General features: G+C 34.8%; 1 protein-coding gene and 1 long non-coding RNA gene across 3 annotated transcripts; one reads left to right on the top strand and one right to left on the bottom strand.

Annotated features, from left to right (window-relative positions):
• Positions 3,074-24,776, bottom strand: LOC109726965 (probable lysophospholipase BODYGUARD 3). Of its 2 annotated transcripts, XM_020256796.1 has the most exons (4): positions 23,674-24,776; positions 22,374-22,920; positions 4,182-4,264; positions 3,564-3,663 (listed from the first exon to the last, which is right to left on the bottom strand). In XM_020256796.1, exons 1-4 carry the CDS (start codon positions 24,215-24,217, stop codon positions 3,659-3,661), a joined length of 1,179 nt encoding a protein of 392 aa, XP_020112385.1. In that variant the 5' UTR covers positions 24,218-24,776; the 3' UTR covers positions 3,564-3,658. The 2 variants fall into 2 exon arrangements, with proteins under 2 accessions (XP_020112384.1, XP_020112385.1); XM_020256795.1 differs by lacking the exon at positions 4,182-4,264 and having other exon boundaries at positions 3,074-3,663; positions 23,674-24,732.
• On the top strand, positions 5,357-10,894 carry LOC109726966. The gene is made up of 3 exons (XR_002220662.1): positions 5,357-7,416; positions 8,393-8,454; positions 8,622-10,894. It is a non-coding gene; the product is annotated as an uncharacterized LOC109726966 (long non-coding RNA).

The raw sequence follows: 25,195 nt of genomic DNA, 5'->3' as shown, positions 1-25,195 counted from the left end.
TTGTTAGCGGGATTACGATGTAGTATTTCTTAGTTGTGGGTTAGACACTAACCCAGTGGACCCTCCATAGGTCCTGTTGACGTTCTTTTGCAGTCAGGAGACAGGCGCGACAGTTGTACAGGTGGGTACTTCGATCCGACGTCGGTACAGTGGTGCACGCTCGGTGATGGTTTCTTACCTTTGCTCTTTCGTTATTATCTAGCATATATATATCTTGATATATAGTGTTGAGCCTAGCACCATGTTGTTCAGTTACACTCTACTCGGTTGTTCTCTTTATATCATGAGTAGGAGTAGAGTAGTTATACCATATTTCTTTGTTGCTCTACTTAGCTATTCTGCATATCCTGTATCATGTTTAGAGTAGAGCGGTTTCGTGATTTTATGTGAAATCGGTGACCTAGTTGATTCGTTCTTGTATCTTATATCTGTATATAGTCGGTTTGTTCCTTGACTCTTGTTGTTTGATGACCTTTGAGGTCGGTGTACCCTGAGGGGTAGGATTGTCGACTAGTGGCCGACGGTAGTTCTAGATCATATACTCAGATGACTTGTTGACCGATTCTTGCATATATACAGTAGTTGACTCATTGATCAGTATCTACATACTGTGGGTAGGATGTTGAGTTGTTCCATCCCAGTTGACTTGATTAGTCAGTATTTGCATATGTTTGAGAGGATGTCGATGTTGTCCCATCCTAGTTGACCTGAGTGGTCGGTTCTTGTGCTTCTTTACAGTTGATGACCTATGCGGTCGATAGGCCCTGGGGGGCAGGATTGTCGGCTGGTTGCCGACGGTTGATCATTGACCATATTGCATTGATCGCCCGATACTCGTCGCATTTCACGAACACTGGCGGTCTGATCCACCGCAAGGAGTGTTCTTTTCCGGAAAAGTGGTTGAATGGTGACAACCCGTGAGCCCTAGAGGGGTTATATGCATGTTAGAGCGGCAGTGGTACTGTCGGGAGGTGTTGCGGTGCGGACCTCCAGGGCATTGGCTTGAGGTCTGCGGTGCTGACCAAGAGAGCATTGGTTTCAGATTGGGTACTTTTGGACTGATTGTCCCATTGACGCATATGTTTATAGTAGCAGTCGTTGCATGCATACTTACAGATCTTACTTTATAGTTGTCTTGCTACTATAGTAGATATTCATGTATGCTTTCTGTTCCAGTTACAGTAGCGGTAGCCGTTTATTCAGTATAGTTCTTACTTCCTTTCAGTTTATCGCTATTGTATATCTGCTCATTACCTTGTTTATTTCCACTGACCCATGTTGTTGTATAGTTCTTCCTGATCCGGTGAGTACTCCTCGCCTTCTTCGGCTTGCGGTACCCACTGGGAGGGGAGACATGTTTACATGTTCTCACCTCCCCCACCATTTTTCAGGTATCGCGGGCGATGAGTAGTGGGACGAGACGTGAGGTACGTGTGTAGCGGTCGATAGAGCTTCCGACCCAGGTTATTTCGGTATAGTTATTACCCTTATTATTTCAGTTGTTATAGCTTAGATAGTTATATGGTTCAGTATTTTTTATTACATTTGAAAATATGGATTTTCGTGAATGTAATAAACGGATTTCTGGATTTTGTAAAGTAAAATATTTTCTACCCCTCGTGGTAGCATTTTTAAAGAATAAAGGTTTCCGTGTAGGAAACAGTTTTCAAAAAGCTTTCTGTGGATTTTGCATCTTAGTATTTCAAAACCTGTTTCTGTGGTTGGAAATATTTTAACTGATAGGTGTGGATTTATGCATACATGTGAATCTGTGGTGAATGGCGTATGAATATATATAACGGTTGGTTATTTGTATGTTCATTTGTTGTGGTTGTGCTTGGGTGACTTCTTGTACTTGTGCGACGCCGTGCAAATACAGGGGAGACTCTGTCCGTGTGAACAGTGGATTCCCTGTATTTGTGGCGGATCTGGCATACTCTGGGGTCAGGTTTTCAAAAAAAAAAAAAATTTCAGACGCTTTTCCGCTTTGTTTTAAACTGAAAAGGGACCCCGGGGCGTGACATGAGCCGAACCCTAGGGCGTGAAGGATTATATGCCTAGTGACTAAGCATAGGTGTGGCATTGCCTAAGGTCTTTAGACCAACATGACAATATTTGTTTGGATTGGGACTGAGTATTGAAGTATTCATTTGCTTGATGCATATATACATCTGCTTATCTTTTTACAATAGTGCTATTATTTCAAATATTTAGTCGCATGATTTCTTTCTTGTTTTACTTTTACTATATCAATTATACCTGTTTATACCTATCGTATTTACCTTATCGCTCTCTCTCTCTTATTTACTAGTGAGTACAGCTTGCCTTCGACGGCTTGCAGTACGCACTGAAAAATATGTGTACATGTTTTTCATTCCCTAGTTTCCACAGGTGACACTAGAGGTGACATATCCGCCTGTGCATGAGGTACTATTAGATAGATGAGTCCCTCTGGCAGTAACTTTGAGTTGTAATTATACCTTTTGTTTCAAACTCCTAATTATTTAGTTATTGTATATTTAGCATTTGTAGATTTGTTCTTCTTAGTAGTTTGGGTGGCTTCCTTGTAGTCGGTTTTAGTATCTGTATTTCTTCACTTTTCAGTATTATTAATTCTTGCTTCTGGCCTGTATATATTGTTATTTGATTTTGGTTGTAGGAGGTGACTTGTTGTATGTGAAGATTGGAGGCTGCAGTAGTCATTTATTCATCATAATAGTCGATCATTTATTAGTATGTTGTTATCTCTCTATTGTCGTTGTTGTTGCTACTATTGTGTTTGATGGTTGGATGTTGTACTTTATGTCTCTATATATGTCATGCGTACAGAAAAAACTCTATCCATTTGGATAGGGAAGATTTTGTTCGTATGGCGAATCAGTGCTTGTTCAGGGCAGTTTTTTAGTTCAGAAAAAGCATGTTTTTCACTCGTTTTCAAAGAAAATATTTTACAAAACAGCCTCGGGGAGTGATATATAATTTGTTGCCCTCTCGATGTAGTAAGATTGATGATTTAATAATGAAGTTATTAACTAACAATACTACATAGTTCATAAGAAGAATATATGAAAAGTAGAGAAATCTATATCTTTCCCCATAATATTTCTATCTTACATATTTCACACTTGAATAAGGGGTACCATATAGAACCACATATAGTGGTAAAACATAAGTACTTTAGAAAGAAATTTTTTTAAAAAAGAACGAAAGAGAGAAACAAAAGATATATATATATTTGCTCAAACATGCATCACTTGTTTGCATCACATTTCTTTGAGCTGTGCATTGAGAGGGAAGTTATTTCATTTAGGTTTAAATTCTTTCTTCCTCCTCCTTATTTAATGCATAGCATTTTTCCATATCTCTTCAAGCTCTCTTGCGAAAACCCTTTCTTGGCCAACGACAACCGTGATATGGTCCTTCTCATCATAGATCTTAACACGAGCCCTAGGGATCTTCGACCCGACAGCATAGCTACAATCAACAGGGAGGAGCTCATCTTTTCGGCCGTGAAATATAGTTACATTGCACTTTAGCTGATTCTTGACAATGTCTAGATAATTCTCCATCTTGTTAGCACTCCCACAAATAATGTTGTGTAGAGTGTGCCATGCAGCATTATGAGTGTGGCACATGAAACCCTCAATTAGGAAAGTCCTCATCCTGCATCACGTAAGGAATCATCCGTTAGAAGCATACATAAATTAAGTTTGGAATCATCCGTTAGAAGCATACATAAATTAAGTTTTCCTGCAGACTTGATTTCATATCCTAAACATACTGCCAAACATAATTTATCTTCCAATTTATGAAATAATGGCCCACACTGTGAAGAAAAATTTCTACTTCGAAGTTCTAAGACAATTTAATTTTATCCACATCAGTTTTCAACATTTAGTATGTAACATGCCAAAATTTGAGTATAAAAGGCAATTCCAATTAAGTGAAAAGAAGAAGGATGGAGTGGTGGCTAAATAATTATTTACCTAAATCAACTCGTTGCTTATATATTCGTCTATATGTACTAACTATATAGTGGCATTCACAGCTTCAAGGTGAGACATTTGGGAGGTAAGTATCTCGTAACAACAAAGACTAAAAATCAGATAAAAGAAAACGGAGAATCAAAAAATAGAGAAGAAAAAAAAATCACAAGAAAATAATCTTGTTTGACCACTGACCTGAATCCATGAACAAAGATGAAGCAAAACTTTTTATAATCGAAAGCTGAGTACAAAACATACGTCTCTCAAAATATCCTAACCTGCAAAATAGATGTCATGCTCTCTATGATACCACAAATCCACGGAGTAAGGTCTATCAACATATGTAAGCGGTTAAATCTCTAAAGAATTAACGATACTAGTCTAAGTTTAACTAAATTGGTAGATCAAAAGTTTAGGGGTTAGAAAAACTTTGGCCCCGACTTAACTATTCCAATTTGCAGGAGCGCTGCCCTTGCACTCACAAAGCAAGTAGTGGGCTTCTAGTGCTACTACCATGGAGTTTCATAAAATTCTATAACAAATTCATGATTTAGTGACATTTACTCCACAACATTTATTTAAATCATGCTAATTAATATATTTAACAGTATTACTTGATAATTGCCGCTAGATTTAATAATTTAGCAGCAATTTACAATTAATGTTACAAATAGGATAAATTACCAGCACTTATTGAATGCCGCTGAAGTTACAATTAGTAGCAATTTACAATTATTCGTACTTGATAAATTAGTGAATGCCGCTGAAGTTTCCAACATTTTATAAAAAATAACACTAAATGTAACAAAATAGCAGCACTTATTGCTAAATGCTGCAACACTTACTTCACAATATTTATTTAAATTAAGCTAATTAATATATTTAACAGCATTATTTAATAATTGCCGCTAGATTTAATAATTTAGCAGTAATTTATTATTAATGTTACAAAATAGGATAAATTAGCAGCGTAAATTAATGAACGCCACTAAATGTAATAAAGTAGCAGTACTTATTACTAAATATCGTTACTAATCAATATATAATTATTAATATATCCTATTTTTACTTAGAATTAAAAGTTTTGAAATTAAAGTTTAAATATTTGAAACTTATAATTTTTAAAATTAAACTTATAATTTAACATTTGAATTTTAAGATTTTATATTTTCTATTTTAAATTCTAAAATTTAAATTTTTAATTTTTAATTTTTAAATTTATACATTTTTTTTAAATTTAAAATTTCACATTTAAAATTGTAAATTTTGAAACTTAAAATTTAATATTTGAAAATTAAAAATTTAAATTTAGTATCTAAATTTAGAATTTAGAATTTAAAATTTTAAAATTTTAAAATTGAAGGCTTAAAATTTAAAAAAAATTAAATATATATAACTGAGAGTTCCTAGCGTAAGTGACAAAGTGCTTGATGGTTGGTAACTGAGGTCTCAAGTTTGAATCCTAGTTGATTCACATTTCCAGCTGAAGCGGGTAAAATTAAAATTTTAAAACTTGAGTCCCTAAAATCAGATATTTGTATTTGTGGCGTTATATTAATTTATGTCCCACTAATAAATAAGTTAAAATTAGCATTTAATCCCTTTTAGCGGCATGTTCCGAATGACACTAATTGATTTATATTAGAGGCATGTTCCTAATAACACTAATTGATTTACATTGGCAGCATTCATTATAAATACTGCTAATACTTTTAGCAACATTGGCATATGCAACAGTTAGTGTCATATGCTGCTAAAATTTTTAGTGGCATTCGTTGATCTTTTAGCAGCGTAAATAAATGTCACTAATGACTAATTTTCTAGTAGTGAAATTTTTAATTTTACTGCTAAAATTTTGGATCACATCATAAATTGGAATGGACCTGCGAATTCAACAGAATTTAAGATAATCCCTATTGAGTATATATGGAAGTGAAAACAATGTCCTAAATGATATCAAAGCATAAGGTCTTGACTCCGAATCTTTTGAGACTAATTTTCTGCCAAAATCTTTTGATACTAATCTTTAATTTAGTTTTAGCAATTTGCATATTTGGCTTTTAGCCAAAATCTGCCATTAGATGCCAAAATGTTTTGAGCACATAATAGTTAAAGGATCATTCTCTAATAGCTTAGACCTGTAAAGAAAAATAGTTCTCTCACCTCTAACCTACTATTGTGCAAATTGATATTAAGCTCATCGTGCCCAACTATTATGAATGGTCGATGTGTATTCAATTATTATTTGAATACTCTTGATCTTACCAGTCATATTGATGGTACCAATCTAACAGTTGATGAAACAAAACTAAAGCCTGATTTGCTGCTGATTGACGGGCACATGGGCTTATTTATACAAGTGGATATCGACATTTGTATGCAATTAATCAGCCTATCCACCATTTACCAGATGTGGTCTATCTTTGATCGATATATAGAGACAAATATATAGATAGTATAGTTATGGTTATTTTCTAAGTATAGAAAATCTGTAACATACTGAATTTTGGCTAAATTAACAAAGTACGGATTAAGTCATGCTAGACACAATTAAAATGGGTTTGAAGGAGTGTAGTTTGAATTTGGACCGAATATAAACTAATTTATATTGAAATTGATTTTCAAAGAAGTGAAAACTGAAGTATCAAACTTCTCGGATGCCCGAAATAGGATCCCAAGCGCTCGAAACAGGATCCCAAGCACCCGAAACCATTTCGGACAGTGGGACTCACTTGAAGGATGACTTTAGAGTGCCCGAATGGCCCCATAGGTGCCTGCAAATTAACCTTTCAAATCCTACTTAAGAGGATCCAGACCCTCTTTCGGACTCCCAACCCGAGAACTTGGGAGGTGAAGGATTGAATATTCGGTTGACCAAAATCTGGCGCTCGAAAAATCTTTCAAGCAGTCCCTCGCGGGCATCCGAATGTCTTTTGGATGTTCAACCTGAGAGCGCATGTGTGATGGATTAAATAATTGGACACCTGATGTCCATTTTGGGCACCCGTATTATGGATAGGGCGGATTGGCCGGGCATCTAGACAATTGACCAAAGGGAGCTACGAGGCTTTTGGGCTCCTAAAAGTTTGGACCGGCACCTGAAAGTCCGGACAAGTGGGTGCCCGAATCCTAGTTAAAAGGTCGAGGTTTATGGCTTTATAAATTTGGATTGTCGGCGGGTTTATGTGCTATTATAGCACGTCTATGAGTATCCTTTTAATTAGTTAGCCCTAATTTCTCTTATATTTCTTCCTCTCTCACTATCCTCTTCTCTCTTTCTTTACAGTAAAAGAGCCCTAAAATCTCTATTGTTGAAACTTAAAGATCTATTTCCTTGAAAGCTTGGAGAAGGTCAAATTCATCAAGAGAACGCTCTTGGAGGGAGAAGAAGTCCATTTCACCCGCATTTCTTATACCAGGAAGAGAAGAGGTAAGTTGGAATCTTCTGGTTTATTTTGGGAATTTTCCTAAACATAGAATTTTTAGATTCTAACTTGGTTAGAATTAATTTTTAAGATTTTCTTGGTATTCTAAAAAGATCAAGAGCATCTCTTAGAGAAGATCTAAGAAAAGGTAAAGAATATAATCAAAATAGATTTAGTTTCCTCTTTGTCTAAATTATTTTTTTGTTGCATGCATATTTTATGAGTTTTATATAAGCTGAAATATATTTTAGTTGCATGCTAGGGGATCTAGAGAGTCAAAATTGTATATTGCCATTTGGCCTAGGAAAATAGGATTTTATCCCTTTATTATACTACAAGAAAATACTTGAGATGTACATGTGAGTATTATGTGAACCATAAAATGTTGAAAACAAGTGTGGCGTTTAACCTATTTTGAAACCTAAGATGTGAATATAGTGGTATCTCTAGGCAAAACTAGAACTAGAAAATAAAACAATATGGAAATAAACCTTATGACAACCCTAGAAGTCACGAACTTAAGGTGTAACAATGAAACATGTTGCGATTTTCGGAAGTGTCATAAAGGGAGAAGTCTAATCCTCTCAACTCCCGATGCCATACTAGAGAAAATCTGATCTCCTTCAATCCCAAGTGCCTACCGATTGGAGAGAAGTTCGATCATCCTTGACTCTCCATAAGGTGTGTACTGAGATTGAAAAGTAAACCAAATGAACAAGTTTGTTAAAATTAAGAAAATAAAATGAGGTGAATGTGTAGTAAATAACATAGCAAACCATTTTTGCATATTATATATATAGAGAGGCATTATAGATATATCTTACTTATTTACTTTTCTATTGTGGTAATAGATGTTGTTTATTATTACTTATTACTAACGCCCGTTTGGAACTTGGTGAGTATAGAATACCACTTTCAGTGGTTGCACCTATTCAGAACTCATTCCAAGTTCTTATTCCATTGTTGTTTACCTATTTTCAGATCCTATTATTATCTTTGAGGTGCGGGACCATAGTAAGGGCGTTGTGGAGTAGTTAGACCATGTGAGTACGTGGTTTAGATTGTACCTTTTTATATGAACAATAAAATTGTAATATTTTGGAATGTATTAAGTTTGGTAAACTTTAAATGAGTACGTTTGCAGTGGTTTTAATTTAGAAATATTACGCTAATGCTCTATTATAACTATTTCATATATGGCATTGTACAGGTTGCTGTATGTTTCTGCTTCGTATGGGTAGGGGAAAACTTGTCTTGTCCAGTGGATCTATTGTACATGTCCAAGCGGGTCCAATTGGTCGGACTCAAGGCATGACACAATCTCCACAGCTCATCAAGAGGAGCGCATAATTTCGATTTTCTATGACTTTATGCAGGCACTTTGGCATCAAATAGCAACTATGGATACCCTTATGCCGCACTTGCTCAGCTTGTCAGTGTGCTTTCAAGCAAAAGCAAGTGCACAATCAACAATGTTTATTCTAGTTCCTTATGCACTTGCTACCTAAGTTTGAAGCCTTGCGTGGTCAACTTCTCCATCGAACTCCATTCCTCACCATTGATGCAGCTCTGGCGAAACTAATTGCTGCAGAGACATGCCTTCAAGTTCTAAGTTCCTCTATTTCTGCGATGCTTATTGTCCTCGCTGCTCGTGATCCTACAACTTCTCTACCTGCATTAGTGTCTACTTCTTCTCATCTATACCTTCCAATTCTTTTAGAAGTTATAGTGCTAGACAAGACAAGTGGAGCATTCGATGTTGTTATTGTTATCTTTGGGCCCACTTGGTTCGACGTTAACCAAAAAAAAAATGGAGAGATCAGCATGCATGAGTATTTTCGAATGAGTTTCCTCTACTCCTTGCTAAACATGATACTTTGCCACAACTTTCATGTATGTGCATCAACAAAATGACATTGCTGAGCGTAAGCACTGATATGAGACATCTTTAAAACTGCTTACTCTCATCTTATAGATGGGTCTACGCCTTAACATTTTTGGGTTGATGCTTTCTCTACATATGTGTCTAGTTTATATCATGCCTTGTAGTCTCTTATCTGCCATATCCCCCGGGGTGTGTGTGTGTGTGCGCACGCGTGTGTGTGTGTACACTTGTTTTGTTCTCCCACCCTGACATGAATGACCAAACTCTCCCTGAAATTATATATTCGTGTTTTCTTAGGCTATATCTTGAACACAACGATGTTATGATCCTATTGCTCGTCACATGCATATTTCTCAAGATATCATTCTTTTCTCGAACATTTACCCAATTATGTTCAATCTAGTTTGAGTGCTGACGTCATTTCCATTTCAATGCTTATAGTTGATCTTTTTTCGCTTCAACATTTCATCAGCCACTATTTCTTCTCCCGAAGAATCCTAACCAACTGATTCCTCAACTGCTACTTCTTCTCACCTTTACCGGCTCTATTCTCTATAGATTTTCTTGTTGTACAAGCACCACCACATGAGGACCACATGAGGACCCAACAAGTATCGCCTCATCGGATGATCCGACCACCATTGTGTATCGAGAACTCGTCGTCCAAAATAATTTGTCGGTTCTATTGACTCTACCTGCATTTTTTTGTATTATCATACATTAATTTCTTGCAGCTATTTCTGATATCTGGGAACCACAAATGTATCGTATACCGCTTCCATTATTGAATGGCGGGATGCGATGACTACGGAACTTGTTGCCCTTCATCGTGCTAGTATCTGGTCATTAGTTCTCCTTGCACCTGGCACCCTCTGCAACCTCTGAAATTATATGGCTTGGATAGTTCTTTGATGACCTCGGTGCCCTCTACTCTGCTCCAACACAACCATATTGTGATAATCAAAGTGCGATTAAAATTGCGGATAACATGTCTTTCACGAACCCACCAACCATATCAAAATGAGTCGCAATTTCATTCGCCGTTATTATACTAATGGCACGATAGCATTACCATTTGCTTCGTCCGTTCAACAGCTTACCGATTTTTTCACCAAATCTCAGTACATTTGTCCAAATCTTACACTATTCAAAGAAATTAGTACTTTTTGCCCAAACTCTTGTGGTGCTTGACCCGTCTTGAGTTTGCGGGAGCGTCAACATATATAAATAAATATTTTCATTTACATCTTCACTATTATCGATCGGAGAAAAGAAATTTCGTCGTATAATAATTGTATACTATATAGAGATGTCTCCATGTATATATATACCATGTACCGAATTAATTATCCGATCTCTCCCTTGTATAAAGATAGATGTCTCTTATATATGAACAATTAATAGAATCAGAAAGAAATTAGGTTTTCGATGGACGCACGCGATCGAAACGGCCGATTCGGTGAAAAAATGGGTCGTGGGAGGTGTTAATTCGCGTGCAATTACTCGCGAGCGGATCCACCACCGTCCTAACGAACTTAGCTGTCATAAATCAAATTCATCACATCCAGGTAGGCAGCATACATAACTATCTCCACCCTCCAAATTAATTATGCTCGTGCCTAGCTAGCTACATGCATGCTGTTCATTGATTACGACACTCGTGGATTAATGATTCGTCGCTAATTAATGGCCGCGCGGCACCTCAACACTTAAAATTAATTTGTGTGCAAGAATAAAAATTCACCTACCGACCCACGTACCCATCAAGCCGGCCGGGGTCCGATAATTACTAGCTAGCTAGGGATAATAAAAAATTTTCACACAGCTAGCTAGCGCATACACTATATACACTATATATATATATATATATATATTCAAATTAATGATCAGACCCAGTTTAAAACCGGATCTGGACCCACTTGTATATATGCATGCCACGTACGTATATCCATCCATCTATCCATCCATCCATCCATCGATACCTATTATTATTAGTATCTATAATAATAATAATAATAATAATAATATCTATACTGTATATAGAAGAGTGAATTATTTTATAGTTCTGTCACTTCTTTTTTTTTTTCAATAATAACCCGATATTTTGCATTTTAAAAATACTTTTGTACGTACTTTAAATGCTTTTATAATTTTGATTTAAAGTTTATATATTTATTTTATTTCATTAGAATTGAAATTATTATAAATTGATTTTTTGAAAAAAAAATCAAATAAAATTATATTGTAATTTTTTTTTTTCTAATTTTGCGCCCATTTTGACAATTTTTTTTTTAAAATTAGAAATTAATAAACCACAAATTCTCATATTTACTTATACCACAATGAAGTCAAATAGTTTCAAATCTAAATAAAGTCAAACAACGCCATAAAGATCAGCAACTCGATCGATATTTATATCTTTTATTAGATAATTCTCAAATTGAATTAGGAAAAAATTTAATTTAATTTTTTTAACGATTTTTATTTGATTAAAATCATTTCACATGCAAAAGAAAAAAAAAATACAAATTAAGGATTGTAGTAGCTAGATTTAATTAATATTATAATCTTAGAGATACTTAATTCATATATCTCTTGAAATAACTAAGCAGTAGTTTAATATAATTCAAGGTAGTTTATTATTTAAGCTGTTAGTCCAAACTCGGACCATTGGCCCAGTTTGTCTGAATTTTTATATCCGAATCCAAACAGAGAATTTTAATCAGTACAAAGTGAATTATGAGAACCCAATTTTTCAGACAAAATGCATGTTTGTCTAGATCTGATTATCTTTCGGATTGGTGCATGGGCCAACTAATTAACTTGGGTTGTCTTTTGCCTCCCTTATTAACAACAACAATATTTTTTGTTTACTCCTAGCTATTATCTGCTATTTTTATTTACTATTACAAAAATACCATTAATCTACTATTTTTATTTAATATTACTATAGTGCCGGCAATCTAATCTTTCCACTGCAGTAGTTGTGAATTTGACTCCGGTACATAGACTTCTTTCTCTAAGGGTGTATTTGGTTCGAAGTCGGAATCGGTATCGAAGTCGGAGGGAAAATAAGCTGGAGACGGAATCGGAATGAGTCACTATCTCATTCTGTTTGGATCGCCGTCTGAATCGGAATCGGAATAAATCATTGCTGGTGCTTGATTCGGATAGATATCAGAAACATAATTAAATTAATATATCAATTTTATTTTTATAATATATCAGTGTAAATTCAAACTGAAAATTAAGTATTAAAATTTTATGTAAAAATTTTAAAATGATGTCAAAATTTTAAATATATTTTTTTTAAAAAATTAAAATTGAAAACTGAACGGAGAATTCAAAATATAAAACTAAATTTTGAAATATTCAAATTCAAACTTAACATTATAATTTAAATTTCAATTTGAATCCATGAATTTAATTTAAATTTTGAATAAAAATTGAATAAAACTTTAGGATTCAAATTAAATTTTATAAATTAAATTCGAAATGGTTGATTGAATTTTAATTTTTAATTTAAGTTAAAATTAAAATTTGTAAATATAAATTTTAAACTTAAAATTATGTATGTTTTAATTAAAAAAATAAGTTTAAAAAGGGTAAATTTAATCCTAACAAATTCATTCCGCCACGATTCAATTTTCAATCCGGCCTTCTAGACCGGATTAAAAAAAGGGTAATTTGGGAGATTTTCATTCATCCGAAAATCAAAATCGGAATGAAAATTTCGCATACTAAACACGGACAAACGAATTTGTTCGTTCCGATTCCAGAATGAAAGAAGGGCGAACGGAACATACCCTAAAATTAGTATAAGCCTATAGATTAGGTACTGATCCATATATATATATATATGTATAAAACAGGAACTAACTATATCTATTGTATTATTGACAGAAAAGGTTTTGACGGTGAGAGATGCGTTAATATTAATAGATAAATGTACAACCATTTTCACCTTGAGCGTCAGAATTCAGCCGTACTTGCTCAATTTAACGGGCTCCGTAGAAGTGGATGTACTAATTAATAATACTACTCATTACCATATGTTGGGCCAATTTTTTAGCAAGTCCCTTGCTTTTCACCTCCCTCATTAATTACCATTGTTTCTGTTTTAATTTATCTACCTATGTGGGCTAGCTGTGGGTGGGGTTTTTCTCTAACCTCTTTTTTTTTTTCTTTTTTTTTTTTTCAACAGCCTGCTAGCTACAAAGCTAGAGGTCTAAAATTTAAGAGAAATATTATACGTACATCCCAAAGGAAGGAGAGCACCATTAAGTTTATGCGCTCGTCCACATAAAAATTAACTAGGACACGCATTTTAAATTTATAATATTTAAAAAATGATAATAAAACTAGTGAAAAAATATTGACCCGGCCCTTAAATAAGTAAGATTTAAGATTTTACTCCTACCGTACGTTTGCTCTTTTTTTTTTTTATTTCTTCTCCTTTTCTTTTTTTTTTTCTTGTACGTGTGCTTAGAATATATATGAGCATTGCTCAAGATTTAATTAATTGCAAATTCATGATAAACCCACCCTGCAGTTTCACACCTAGCTAGCTATAGCTCTCCCCGATCGATCACCTTGCGTAGTAATATTTAGTTTCTTCCGGTCTTCTTTCATGCCCACACTCTTCAGTTTGCTTATGTACGTAAAATTAATCACATATTTTGGGTCTACACTACTATTCGGTTAGGTGAAGAGATCGTCAACATATAGCTAGCTAGCTTCTAAGCAATTAATTAGTTATTCTATAGTTTGGGCAATTCTATGTATATATATAGGTTATACAAACAAGTAAACGATGAAAAATTAGTTTCCTTAAAGTTTACTCATTCTTATAATTAGTTTTAAGTTCCTCACTGGACTCGAAGACGCTAATTAAGTAACTTGTCAACAATCGTTAAAAGAGGTAGGTAACTTTTAATTTGTTGTATATGGTACCAGAATTGATTGCAACTAATTTTGTACCATGTACAGCACATTAATAAATAGTTCATCAAATTAACTCCACTACGTAAACCCATATATAGAGCAAGTGGCAAAGAGTTTAGTGGTTGGTATCCGAGACCCAACTTCGAATTCTAGTTGATTCACATTTCTAGCTAAGTTTATTTCTAAATGAAATAAACGAAGCGGGTAGCGTGCTACGTACCTATCTCTCAAAAAAAAAAAAAAAAAAAAAAAAAAACTCCACTACGTAAACCCATATATAGAGAAATTTCACGGGCCGCGAGGCTAATTAATCAGTGTAAAATGAGTTTCCTACTGCTTAATTTCTATGCGATGCGAATTGCGAAAGAAAGGAAATTCATTTTCACTGTCTAAAATCCCAATGAAGAGAACAATGATCCACACAGGGGCTAGGGTTAGTAGAGAAAATTAATTTGATCTTTAAATAAGGGTACTGTACTATTGCAATCCAGTTTGGATTGTAGATCTAGTAGTAATTAACTTACAAAAATAGCAGTTTAGCAATAAAATTAATATTAAATTTTGAGGAATATATGTGTAAGAATGGTTCCATATATAGATCCTTAAGATTCTTATTCACAGTTCACATTATTCCTATAGACTATGTTTGGTTTTAAGACAATTTCCTAAGAAATATTGTTATTTGAGAAACTTAATTATTCTACGATAATAGATAGAAATACGTGTAAAATTATGTGTATTTCAATTTTATTTATTCCTACGTATAATTAAATTGTATTTAGTATTTACCTCCAGGATAGTGGGGGCTAATAGAAAAATATATATGTAGTTAGTAAACAGTTGAAGATAAATTGTAACATATCATTATATCTTACAACATAAATGCTATTTTTTTTTTGTAGAATCATGTAATAATAATACAATGGTGGTGGTGTGTGGTAGCAGTAGTAATGATAATGATAATTAGATTATTGTTCTTTTTATTATAATACAATTTGTTATAGTATACATTACATCACACGGTGTTACAATATCACATATAACCTTCCAATATAATCGTCCCTCATTATCTCACACTATGGAGTGTTACCCTAACCTTAGTTTGAGACTAATTTAATTAATGCTAATTAAGTTTTAAAATATAAATTTTATCCTTAAATAGTCTCAAAAGTTATAGTTAGTTTTTTAATTCAAACTTTAGTTTAAATTTTAATCTTAGATTCTCTAAAGTGAAAATCTAGATTTGAATTGAATTTCAATTTTAAACCTAATTTTTTCAAATTTTAAATTTAAATTATAATTCTAGATTTGAATTTAAATTCAATTTCAATTTTGAATTCAAATAGAGATTGTGTCCTTAATTTTACTTCCAAATCTAGATTTTGAATTAGTTTTAGATTTAATTTCAAACTTTCCGTTTGAAATTCAGATTCAAAATATGAACATATTTTGAATTTGAATTTCAAATTAGAATTTATATTCACAATAGACTTGAAATTTTAAATTCAAATTCAAAATTTAAACTTAGATCTTGAATTTTAAATTTAAATTTTATATTCAAATTTAAATTATCGGTGTGATTTATACATGATGGTGAAAATTATCGGCAAAAAATTTTGAGAGTAATTTTGAAACGTTTTGAATATCAACAGATAGAAAATTTAAGGAGCATAAATAAATAATGGATAAAGAGTAAACTTGGCATTTTAAAATTATGAAGGGTATTTTTGGATAGAGACTAACTATTAGGAAAATATTCATGATATTCATGACCATTTAATAGGAATATATAATAATAGAACTAGGCTGCTATACTATCGGTAGCACGGCGCTCCGTGCTACCAAGTTGTTTTCGATGATGCGGCTTCCAAATCGACAATCGGCTCAGTTAGACTTGATCTACACTATTGAAAGTATTTAGAAACTAAATTTCATAATTTTTCGATATCATTTACCTATCAATCAAGTAGTCTACAATTGAACGGCTAAAAATAAAAATCTCATGAAAAACGATGATAAAAGATTTAAATTCAAGATCAGATATACTGATCTTACTCTAAATAGTGGAAAGAATTTTCTATAAAATTTTCATAGCATTTGGATTGTTTTACACCGTTAAACTCACAAACATACCACATCGACCATTAAAATTGTCAATTTTGAGATCTTTTGATCACTAGTCAAATAATGTCGAAAAAATCGAAAATTTAGTTTTCAAATACTTTCAATAGTGTAGATCAGTCTAACGGAGCCGACCGTCGATTTGGAAGCCGTATCATCAAAAACAACTTGATAGTACGAAGCGCTCCGTGCTACCGATAGCATAGTAGCCGGACACTATAATAATATTAAATTTAGGAGAGTATAACGATATTATAGTAACGGAACATTCATTAAATTATCTCTATAATTAATATACTTAAATATATATGTAATATACGATATAGGCATACATTTTTCTTACTTGAATTGTCCGAAATAATCTAAGACGATCATAATTAAGAATAGCCCTATACCATTGGAAATGTGGAGAATTTATTTTGAGATTATTTTTGGATTATTTAGAATACCATGGTTTAATCAGAATAACTATTCAGTTTTTTTTCTTTTTCCTTTAAAAGGTGTGATGGAATAGTAGGGGATAACTTTAGTTAATTGCTCGCTCTTTATCCCGAAATAAAACATGCCCATAGTACTACTATGCCTACTAATATTACTTAGAAGTAAATAGGACTATTGGCGAGATTCATACAGTTAGGCATTATTTGGATGTACGAATATCTTATTTAGTATATCTTCATAATTTATTTAAAAAGTTTGTATGTTTGGTAGATAAGGAGCATGATCAAATGTCTAAAATTAAATATTATATTCAGCCTTTAAATTATTTTTTCGGATAAGATAAATATCTCATAAGTGAAATACGTTATCCTACCAAATCATAGATATTAAAATCTTTCAAGGAGCAGAAATTAAATTTCTTTCTTACAATCACATAAGAAAATATTTATACCGAATAACCCACTTTCGAATAGAGCCTTAGGAGATTGGTGTAATTGAACCCTTGTACGTCACTTTAGTGCAATACAAAATCGACTAATATTTTGGCACAATTATATATCTTGGTAATTCATAAAGAGATTTTTCTCAAAAAAAAGATAAGAAAAGAAAAGAAAAGATCACCTAGCACCTAATTAACGAAGCGGCATAAACCAGTACTGTCTAAATATTCAAAAGATTATTTTAATATTTAATCATGAGTGAGCATATATATATATCTATATATATATATATATATATATATATATATAGAGTTGAGCTAGAATACTCTCGATAGTAAACGGAGCGTTTTACTATCGAGTTGTTTTCGATGATAGAGCTTCCAAATTGACGATCGGCTCCGTTAAATATGATCTAAACCATTTAAACTATCGAGAAATTAAATTTCACGCACTTTCGACATTGTTCTTTTATCCATCTAGTGAACAGAAAATGAATGGTTGAAAATGAATATTCTTTAAAAAATGATGATAGGAGTCTTGTAATCAAGATCAAGAGTATAGATCTTGTTTTAAATAGTTTAAAGAATTTTCTAACAAAAATTCAATTGATTTGGATATCTTTACACCATTAAACGAGAAAACGTTTCTTATCCACCATTAAAATTACAAATTTTGAAACGCTTTGATCATTAGGCAAATGATGTCGAAAAGATTTGAAATTTGATTTCTAAACACTTCAAGTGGTATAGATCATGTTCAACGGAGCCGATCGTCAATTTGGAAGCTCTATGATCGAAAACAACTCGATAGTAAATATGCAATCATTTTACTATCTGAGAGTATTCCTAGCGTCAAGCCTATATATATATATATATATATATATATATATATATATAATATTAATATATATATATATATATATATATATATATATAATAACTAGCTGGAATACTATTAATAGTACCATATCTGGTACATTAAGTTTTGGCTGTCCTTTTGGATTAAAAAATGTATAGTTAGGATGGATGGGGTCCTTCTATGTTGATGGGTGTTGCGTTGAATAGTATAATCAATGGATAAAATGATAAAAAGGTAAATGTAAGAAACGGCAGAACAACTTGATGACCAAATCCTTGTGCGCTATCCCCGATAGTATCCCCCCTAGCCGGACTAATATATAATATTTATATATATATATAGAAGTTTGAGGTAGAATCTATCGATAGCAACGGCTCCCCTGTGCCATCCATTTAAATTTCAGCTGATTAGATCCTCCAAATCGATAATCGGTAAGCCCTGGCGGTTGAATCATGATCTATACCACTTTGAAGTATCTCGAAATTAATTTCAAAATCTTTCTCCGACGCATCCATCTGACCTAATAGATTCAAAGGGTTTCAAAAATTTGTAAATTTTAATGGTCAAATATAGGGTTTTCTCGTTTACGTGTAACCTATCCAATCAATTGAATATTTTCGTTATTTTAAAATTCTTTAAACTATTTAGAACAAGATCTCACTACCTCGATCCTTGATTAGAACAATTCCTATCATCACTTTTGTAGATGATATTCATTTTTAGCCATCTCATTATACCGCCCACTTGAGTGAACAAGAGAAAATATTCGGAAAAGCATGAAATTTGATTCTCAGAATACCATATCAAGTGTAATACTGATGCATTTTTAACGGCACTAATCGTCGATTTGGAGGCTCCCATCATCGAAAACAAATGGTGCACGGAGCCGCGTTTGCTACCGATAGTATTCCCAGCTCAACTTCCCCTCCCCTCCTCCATCCCTCTCTCTCTCTCTCTCGTTCTCTCTCTCTCTCTCTCATCGTCTCCTCTCCTCATCTCTCTCTCTCTCTCCTCTCATCTATATATATATATATACTATATAATATAGGGTTTTGCTAGAATAACTATCGTAGTAAAACGAGCCGTTAGCTACCGATTTGTTTTGATATAGGGCTTCCAAATTGATGATCGGCACTGTTACAACACAGATCATAAAACTACTTAAACTATCCTGGAAATCCAAATTTCAACACACATTTTCAGATATTGTTCTCTGTCCATCAAGTGAAACAGAAAAATAAATGGCTGGAAATAACTATCCTTGAAAAAAGTGATAATACAATTTTTTATATTTGGATCTAGAGTCTAGATCGTTTTTATTTTAAAAGTTTAAAAAGATTTTTTAAACAAAAAATTTTAGTTGATTTGAAGCTCTTCTATCCGTTAAACGAAGCAAACGCACCATATCGCATTATTGTAGGTACTCCCAAATACTCATAGAATTCAAGTTTAACGGAGACCGATCGACAATTCGAAGTGCAACGATCAAAAACTAGCTGGAAGCACGGAAGGCTCCGACTTCTGATAGCATAGTAGCCTCACTTCACTCTATATATAATATATATGCCCACTCTATATTATATATATATATCATATATATATATATATATATATATATATGTATATATATATATATGTGTATATATATATATATACATATATATATATATATATATGTTTCCACTGACATTACTTTCGGTTATTACTTATTTTTACGTGTCTCGATCTAGAGGAATTCTACACTGTCACACTTGCACCACGTCATCAATAACAAGCCAATCACATTCCTTCTTTTCAAACAAAAATACAATAAAAATACTTTTTTACAATCATGATGGGACATATATTTTTAAAAGAATTAATTTGATTGGTTTGTTACGCCACGTCACTAATATACCCGTTGCATTCTAGAATTTTTCCTCGATCTAACGTCTCCCAATTAGAAATTAACCTACCTGATATATATGTGGAAAATTTGACTTGGTTTTCCTACTCGATCGCGGTGGTACGAAACCCGAAGCTGTTTCCCGCATTTCGTACCCGACGTCCCGCACTCCCACGGCAGGACCTCAGAGGTCGTTACGCAAAGTAAACGTAACGTACTCCTACCATATATGTCAGGCCATCGATTTCTTCGCGGCTCTGACAGCTCGTAAGCTGCCGTTCAAAATAAGGGCGGGGGAAACTAAAAAACTAATTAATAAAATTTTAATAGGGAACTTTCCAACTGTTTCTTGCTACAAAGTTCTTGATCTGTTATCACATATTAATTTTAACTTCATCCAAAATATTCTTTAATATTAAAACTCAAAAAATAAAATAAAATAAATTCTAAGGAAAAAAATTATAACTTTTGGACACAAACAAAATTGAAACTTTAGATCCACAATCCTCAACTATTATGCCCCACTTTCCAATGAGTCGCCCATTTAGTCCTAGCATGCTTAAATCTCCTAATCTCTTAAATTAACCTAGCTAGCCACTCCTAAAATGCTATATTCGGGTAAAATGATCTTATTTTATTATATCTCATATATAAAACTATTTCAGTGCTATTATATCGACGTTCTCGATAGGCTTAAACATATTCACAAGCAATAGGCGATTTGAGACTCATCTCATTTGACCTTGTGGGGTCTCGTTTGACCTTGTGGGGAGTCGTGCTCCACCCACAACTATGATCTGCCGATGAGCTCGCTATATAATTTTGGCTCAGCCGACATTTATCTAATATTTTCGGCTGGTAATTGGCTCTAATACCCACTGTAATACCCCATTTTCTAGGGCGTCACACATTCTATGATTATTCTAACCCTAGCACGTTTAATTTTTCTTAACCATTTGGGCGTAACAATCACCTAAAATGCTATAACCTGATTAAAAGATTTATTCCTATTATATTTCATATATATATATATATATATATATATATATATATATATATATATATATAATAATATATACATATAACTATTACATTCAGTTAGTGTCGCGTATATATAATCGAAAGTATCAGTCGGAATTTCTTGTTTGGAGGCTCAAAATTTTCTGTCTACAGCAGAATTTTTAATTATTTTTTATCAAGCACGGTAATTATTGTTGCCATTGAAACCAGAGGCAAAACAGATAAAGCAGACCTTATATATACTCAGTGGCCCCACGGGGAAAACCGAATTTGCTACTGTGTGGGTGAGAGAATAAAATATCAAATGAATTCCAATAACTTCTTAATTATTTGGTGCTGTCTACCATTTAATTCAAACGGAGCGGGCGGCTCACAAGTATGATCGATTTGGCAATAACTACAAAAAATCATATCATACGATGATTGTTAAAGCCAAAGTCGACAGGTGCTTAAAATGTACATGATTCAAAATTTTACTAATTCGATCGGCCGGTGATTTAAACTAACTATATTATACTAGCTAGCTAGCTAGTTTTTAATTAGCGACATGCAATCGATATATCACCGTTTAACTTTTGAATCAGGAAAAGGGAACCATATATATATATTGCCGCATTGCTATATATCTGCTAACATCATATATATATATATATATATATATATATATATATACAGCATATATATTAAAATTGCATGTATACATTAAACAAAATCTTATATACCATGCATCTCAACTTGCCCATCAACAGTTTAGAAAAATAATATTTTGGAATCTTCTATATAAATTAATATTCGTCGAGACAAAGGAAAAAATGCTTTGGATTTTTCCGCAATATCTCTCTTAATTAAAACGTCGTTAATTGTTGTATTGCTGAATTTAATTATATTATATTTTTATATTTAAAGAGGTGATAAATAAATAAATAAAATAAATAAATATTAATTAATAAGAGGGATCACATTAATCCAACCATGCGAATTTGATTTGATTTGATTTGATTTGATTTGATTTGATTCTAACCTTATATAGCTAGCTAGCTAGTAGCATTTTTCTTCCGTCGATATTGTGTGTACCTGCAGCACTAGTGTTGGACGAATTAAACAGGTTGTTATTTATGTGGGACCGGGCACGTGGAGCGCAAAATAGAGGGTGAGAAGCCAATAACGTGGGAAGGAATAAATACGAGGCGAGAATAATAAAAGCGGAGCCACCGAAACGGTTGGAGACGGAAGAAAGAGCAAACACAACGCACAGCTAGAGGAAGGGAAACGGAAACGGAAAGGGAAAGGGAAAGGGAATTAGGCAAGGCAAGTGCTAATTAAGTGCTAGCTAGGTGTGTGTAATTGGCTGAGAGCACACATACATACCTGTTGCGGGTGAGCAGTCGGAAGAGCAGATCCCACAGGCGGTGGTGCTTGCAGATGGTCAGGCAGATGGTCCTGCTGACGTGCTCGTACCAGCACGCCATCGACGCCCCGAACGCGATGGCCGGCCACACCCTCCGCGGCGCCACCTGCCGCATCACATACTGCCCGGCCGCCCTCTCCTCCCCCTTGGGCACCGGGAAGTAGGGCGGCGCCACCAGCGTCAGCGACCGCACCGCCTCCGGGTGCTTCACCGCCAGCGCCAGGGCCAGGATCGACCCCAGCGAGTGCGCCACCAGGTGGAATCTCCCGATCTCGAACCGCTTCAGCACCGACTTCTCGATCATCTCCAGGTGCTCCCGCAGAGTGTACAGCGAGTCCGTCGGCTTCGGGCTGCGCCCGAACCCCAGCAGGTCGATCGCGAAGAGGCGGTACCTCGACTTTGTCAGCTCGCTGAATGCCGGAAACACCGTCTCCGTCCAGAACGTCGACGACGAGATGAATCCGTGGATGAACACCACGTCCTCCGTCGCCGGCACCGCCGCCCCGTCTGCTCAATTTCGTTAATGCACGCCCACTCATCAGTCGATCGGCAATTTTAATTAATAGTCGCAAAATAATAATATTACGAGATTGCGTACCATCTGTGCAAATTAATTAATGAGCAAAATTTCTGTAGCATATATATATATATATATATATATATATATTCCCTCCGGAACACCAAATAAATATTTTAATGACGACATAATCTTCAAATTAAAATGTACGTACGTATAACATTGACGTCATTTAGTTTAGTTGGATTAAGCACATGCATTACGCACGCTGCCCGTGTTCGACCTCCTGGTAAACTTTTAGATAAGACGCTTGATTTTTTCATCCAAAATACTACATCTCGCAATAAGAAATGAAATTAAAAAATAATTAAAATTTTTCACTTTTAAAAATGTTTTTAAAAATTATTATCTACTAGCTATTTCGCCCGATAAAAATGAGAACAATAATCTTTTTTGATAAATATATTAAATTATACAGACTAGTAGTACGTGTTTAAAAACTTAAAAAGATGCATGACAATACTGTGCGTGCACATTTCTCGATTCAATATATATATATATATATATATATATATATATATCACAAATTCATTGATCATTAACTACGTACCAATATGCATTTTTTTTCATTTCTAAACCGATCGACTATATATATAGTTGGTAAAAGTAAGGTTTTTAAAATTTACACTACCGTTTGCGTTTTACCGGCCGGATCCTAACTCGATCGGGCATGCAGCATTTACCTCTTGGGCCCTCCACGTGAACGTAAAGCTGGGAAGGGGTCGCGGCGGTGCTCCACGAATTGCAGATCTTACAGCAGCAGTCGGACCAGCAGGGCACCGGCCGCGTAGGCCGCTGCCGGTCGATCTTCCCTCGGATCATCTCCGCAACACCAGTGCTGACCCGGAACGTCGGCGCAGCCGGTGCCGGGCTCACGACAACTGATGCGCCGCTGCCGGTGGTTCCCGCCTTCCTCGCAGCGTCCATGACGACTGAAGGACGCGCGTACAGCGTGTCGGAGACGTCCTCCAGCTGGAGCTTCGACGAGCAGAGCCGCACCACCTTTGGCCCGCCTCCGCTGCCGCTGCCGCTGCCGGCAACCATGTCCTTGGAGGCCGAGCAGTAGCACGGCTTCCACTCGGCCTCAACGGCATAATCGATGAGCTTGTAGACAATGCAGAGGATTATATCGAGAACGTCGAGTACGGAGAACACGACAAAGCTCACCGCACAATTCAGCACCCGCCCGGCGAGAGTAAGAAGCGAATTCTTCCTCTCGCCGCCCATTTCCACCTTGATCCGTCTCCTCTCCCTCCCCCTCCCCCTCCCCCTCTTTCTTCTTCCCAAGTGAAGAGGAGGTACGTAGTGAGTTGGGTGCCTTCTCGATCGGGATTATTTGGCTTGTTTGGTGGGGGAGCTCACAACCACTACGTACAAGAGTCCACAAAGAGAAAGGAGAGAGCAAGATGGGAGCCAAGAAAGAGTTAGTCTCACTCAAGCATAACGTATTATAACGCAAGAAGTAATTAGAGTGAGAGAGAGAGAGAGAGAGAGAGAGAGAGAGAGAGAGAGACGAACTTTAAAAATATAGGGGAATTAAGGGGGTAGGAGGTGGATGGTTCTTGACGAACTTTAAAAATATAGGGGAATTAAGGGGGTAGGAGGTGGATGGTTCTTATTTTGGAGGTGTGTGGAGTATGATTAACTTTTGGAGCGGAGAAATGAGAGGTGGGACGGGGTAATGGAGGGAGAGAGAGAGAGAGATGAATTGATTGGGACATTTAAAACGTTTGTTGGACTCGGGGAAAAAGGAGAGGGAAGGAGGGTGGGTGGTGGTTGAGTACCGCGTCGAGCAAAGCTTGGGTTTTGCCCACCATAGGGGCTTCGAGGATATTTGTGTGTATTTCAAATTAATTTCCTATTGCTACTAAAATGGTAGAGGATTCATTTGACACTAAACGAATATAGTTTCATAATTTTTTATCTGTAATTTTTTAGGTTGAAAAAATTGGTGTCTATACCCGCAAATTTGCGTGTAATCCGCGAGCACTAGCGGGTATGGGTTGAGATTGATAGGCTAGAATACTATATATATATATATATATATAATAGTATATAGTATAGAGTGAGGCTACTATTGCTAATCGGAAGCGACGGAGCCTTACGTGCTTCGCGGCTCGGTTGTCGATCTTGCGACTTTCGAATTCGTCGGGATCGGCTCGTTAAAGCTTGATTTAGAGTAGTTTGGGAGTACTAGAAAATAAA

This window comes from Ananas comosus, linkage group 22 (genome assembly GCF_001540865.1).
Source record: "Ananas comosus cultivar F153 linkage group 22, ASM154086v1, whole genome shotgun sequence".
NCBI classification, from domain to species: domain Eukaryota; kingdom Viridiplantae; phylum Streptophyta; class Magnoliopsida; order Poales; family Bromeliaceae; genus Ananas; species Ananas comosus.
Note: the sequence above shows the minus strand (reverse complement) of the source record. Positions and strands in the feature narration are given on the sequence as shown.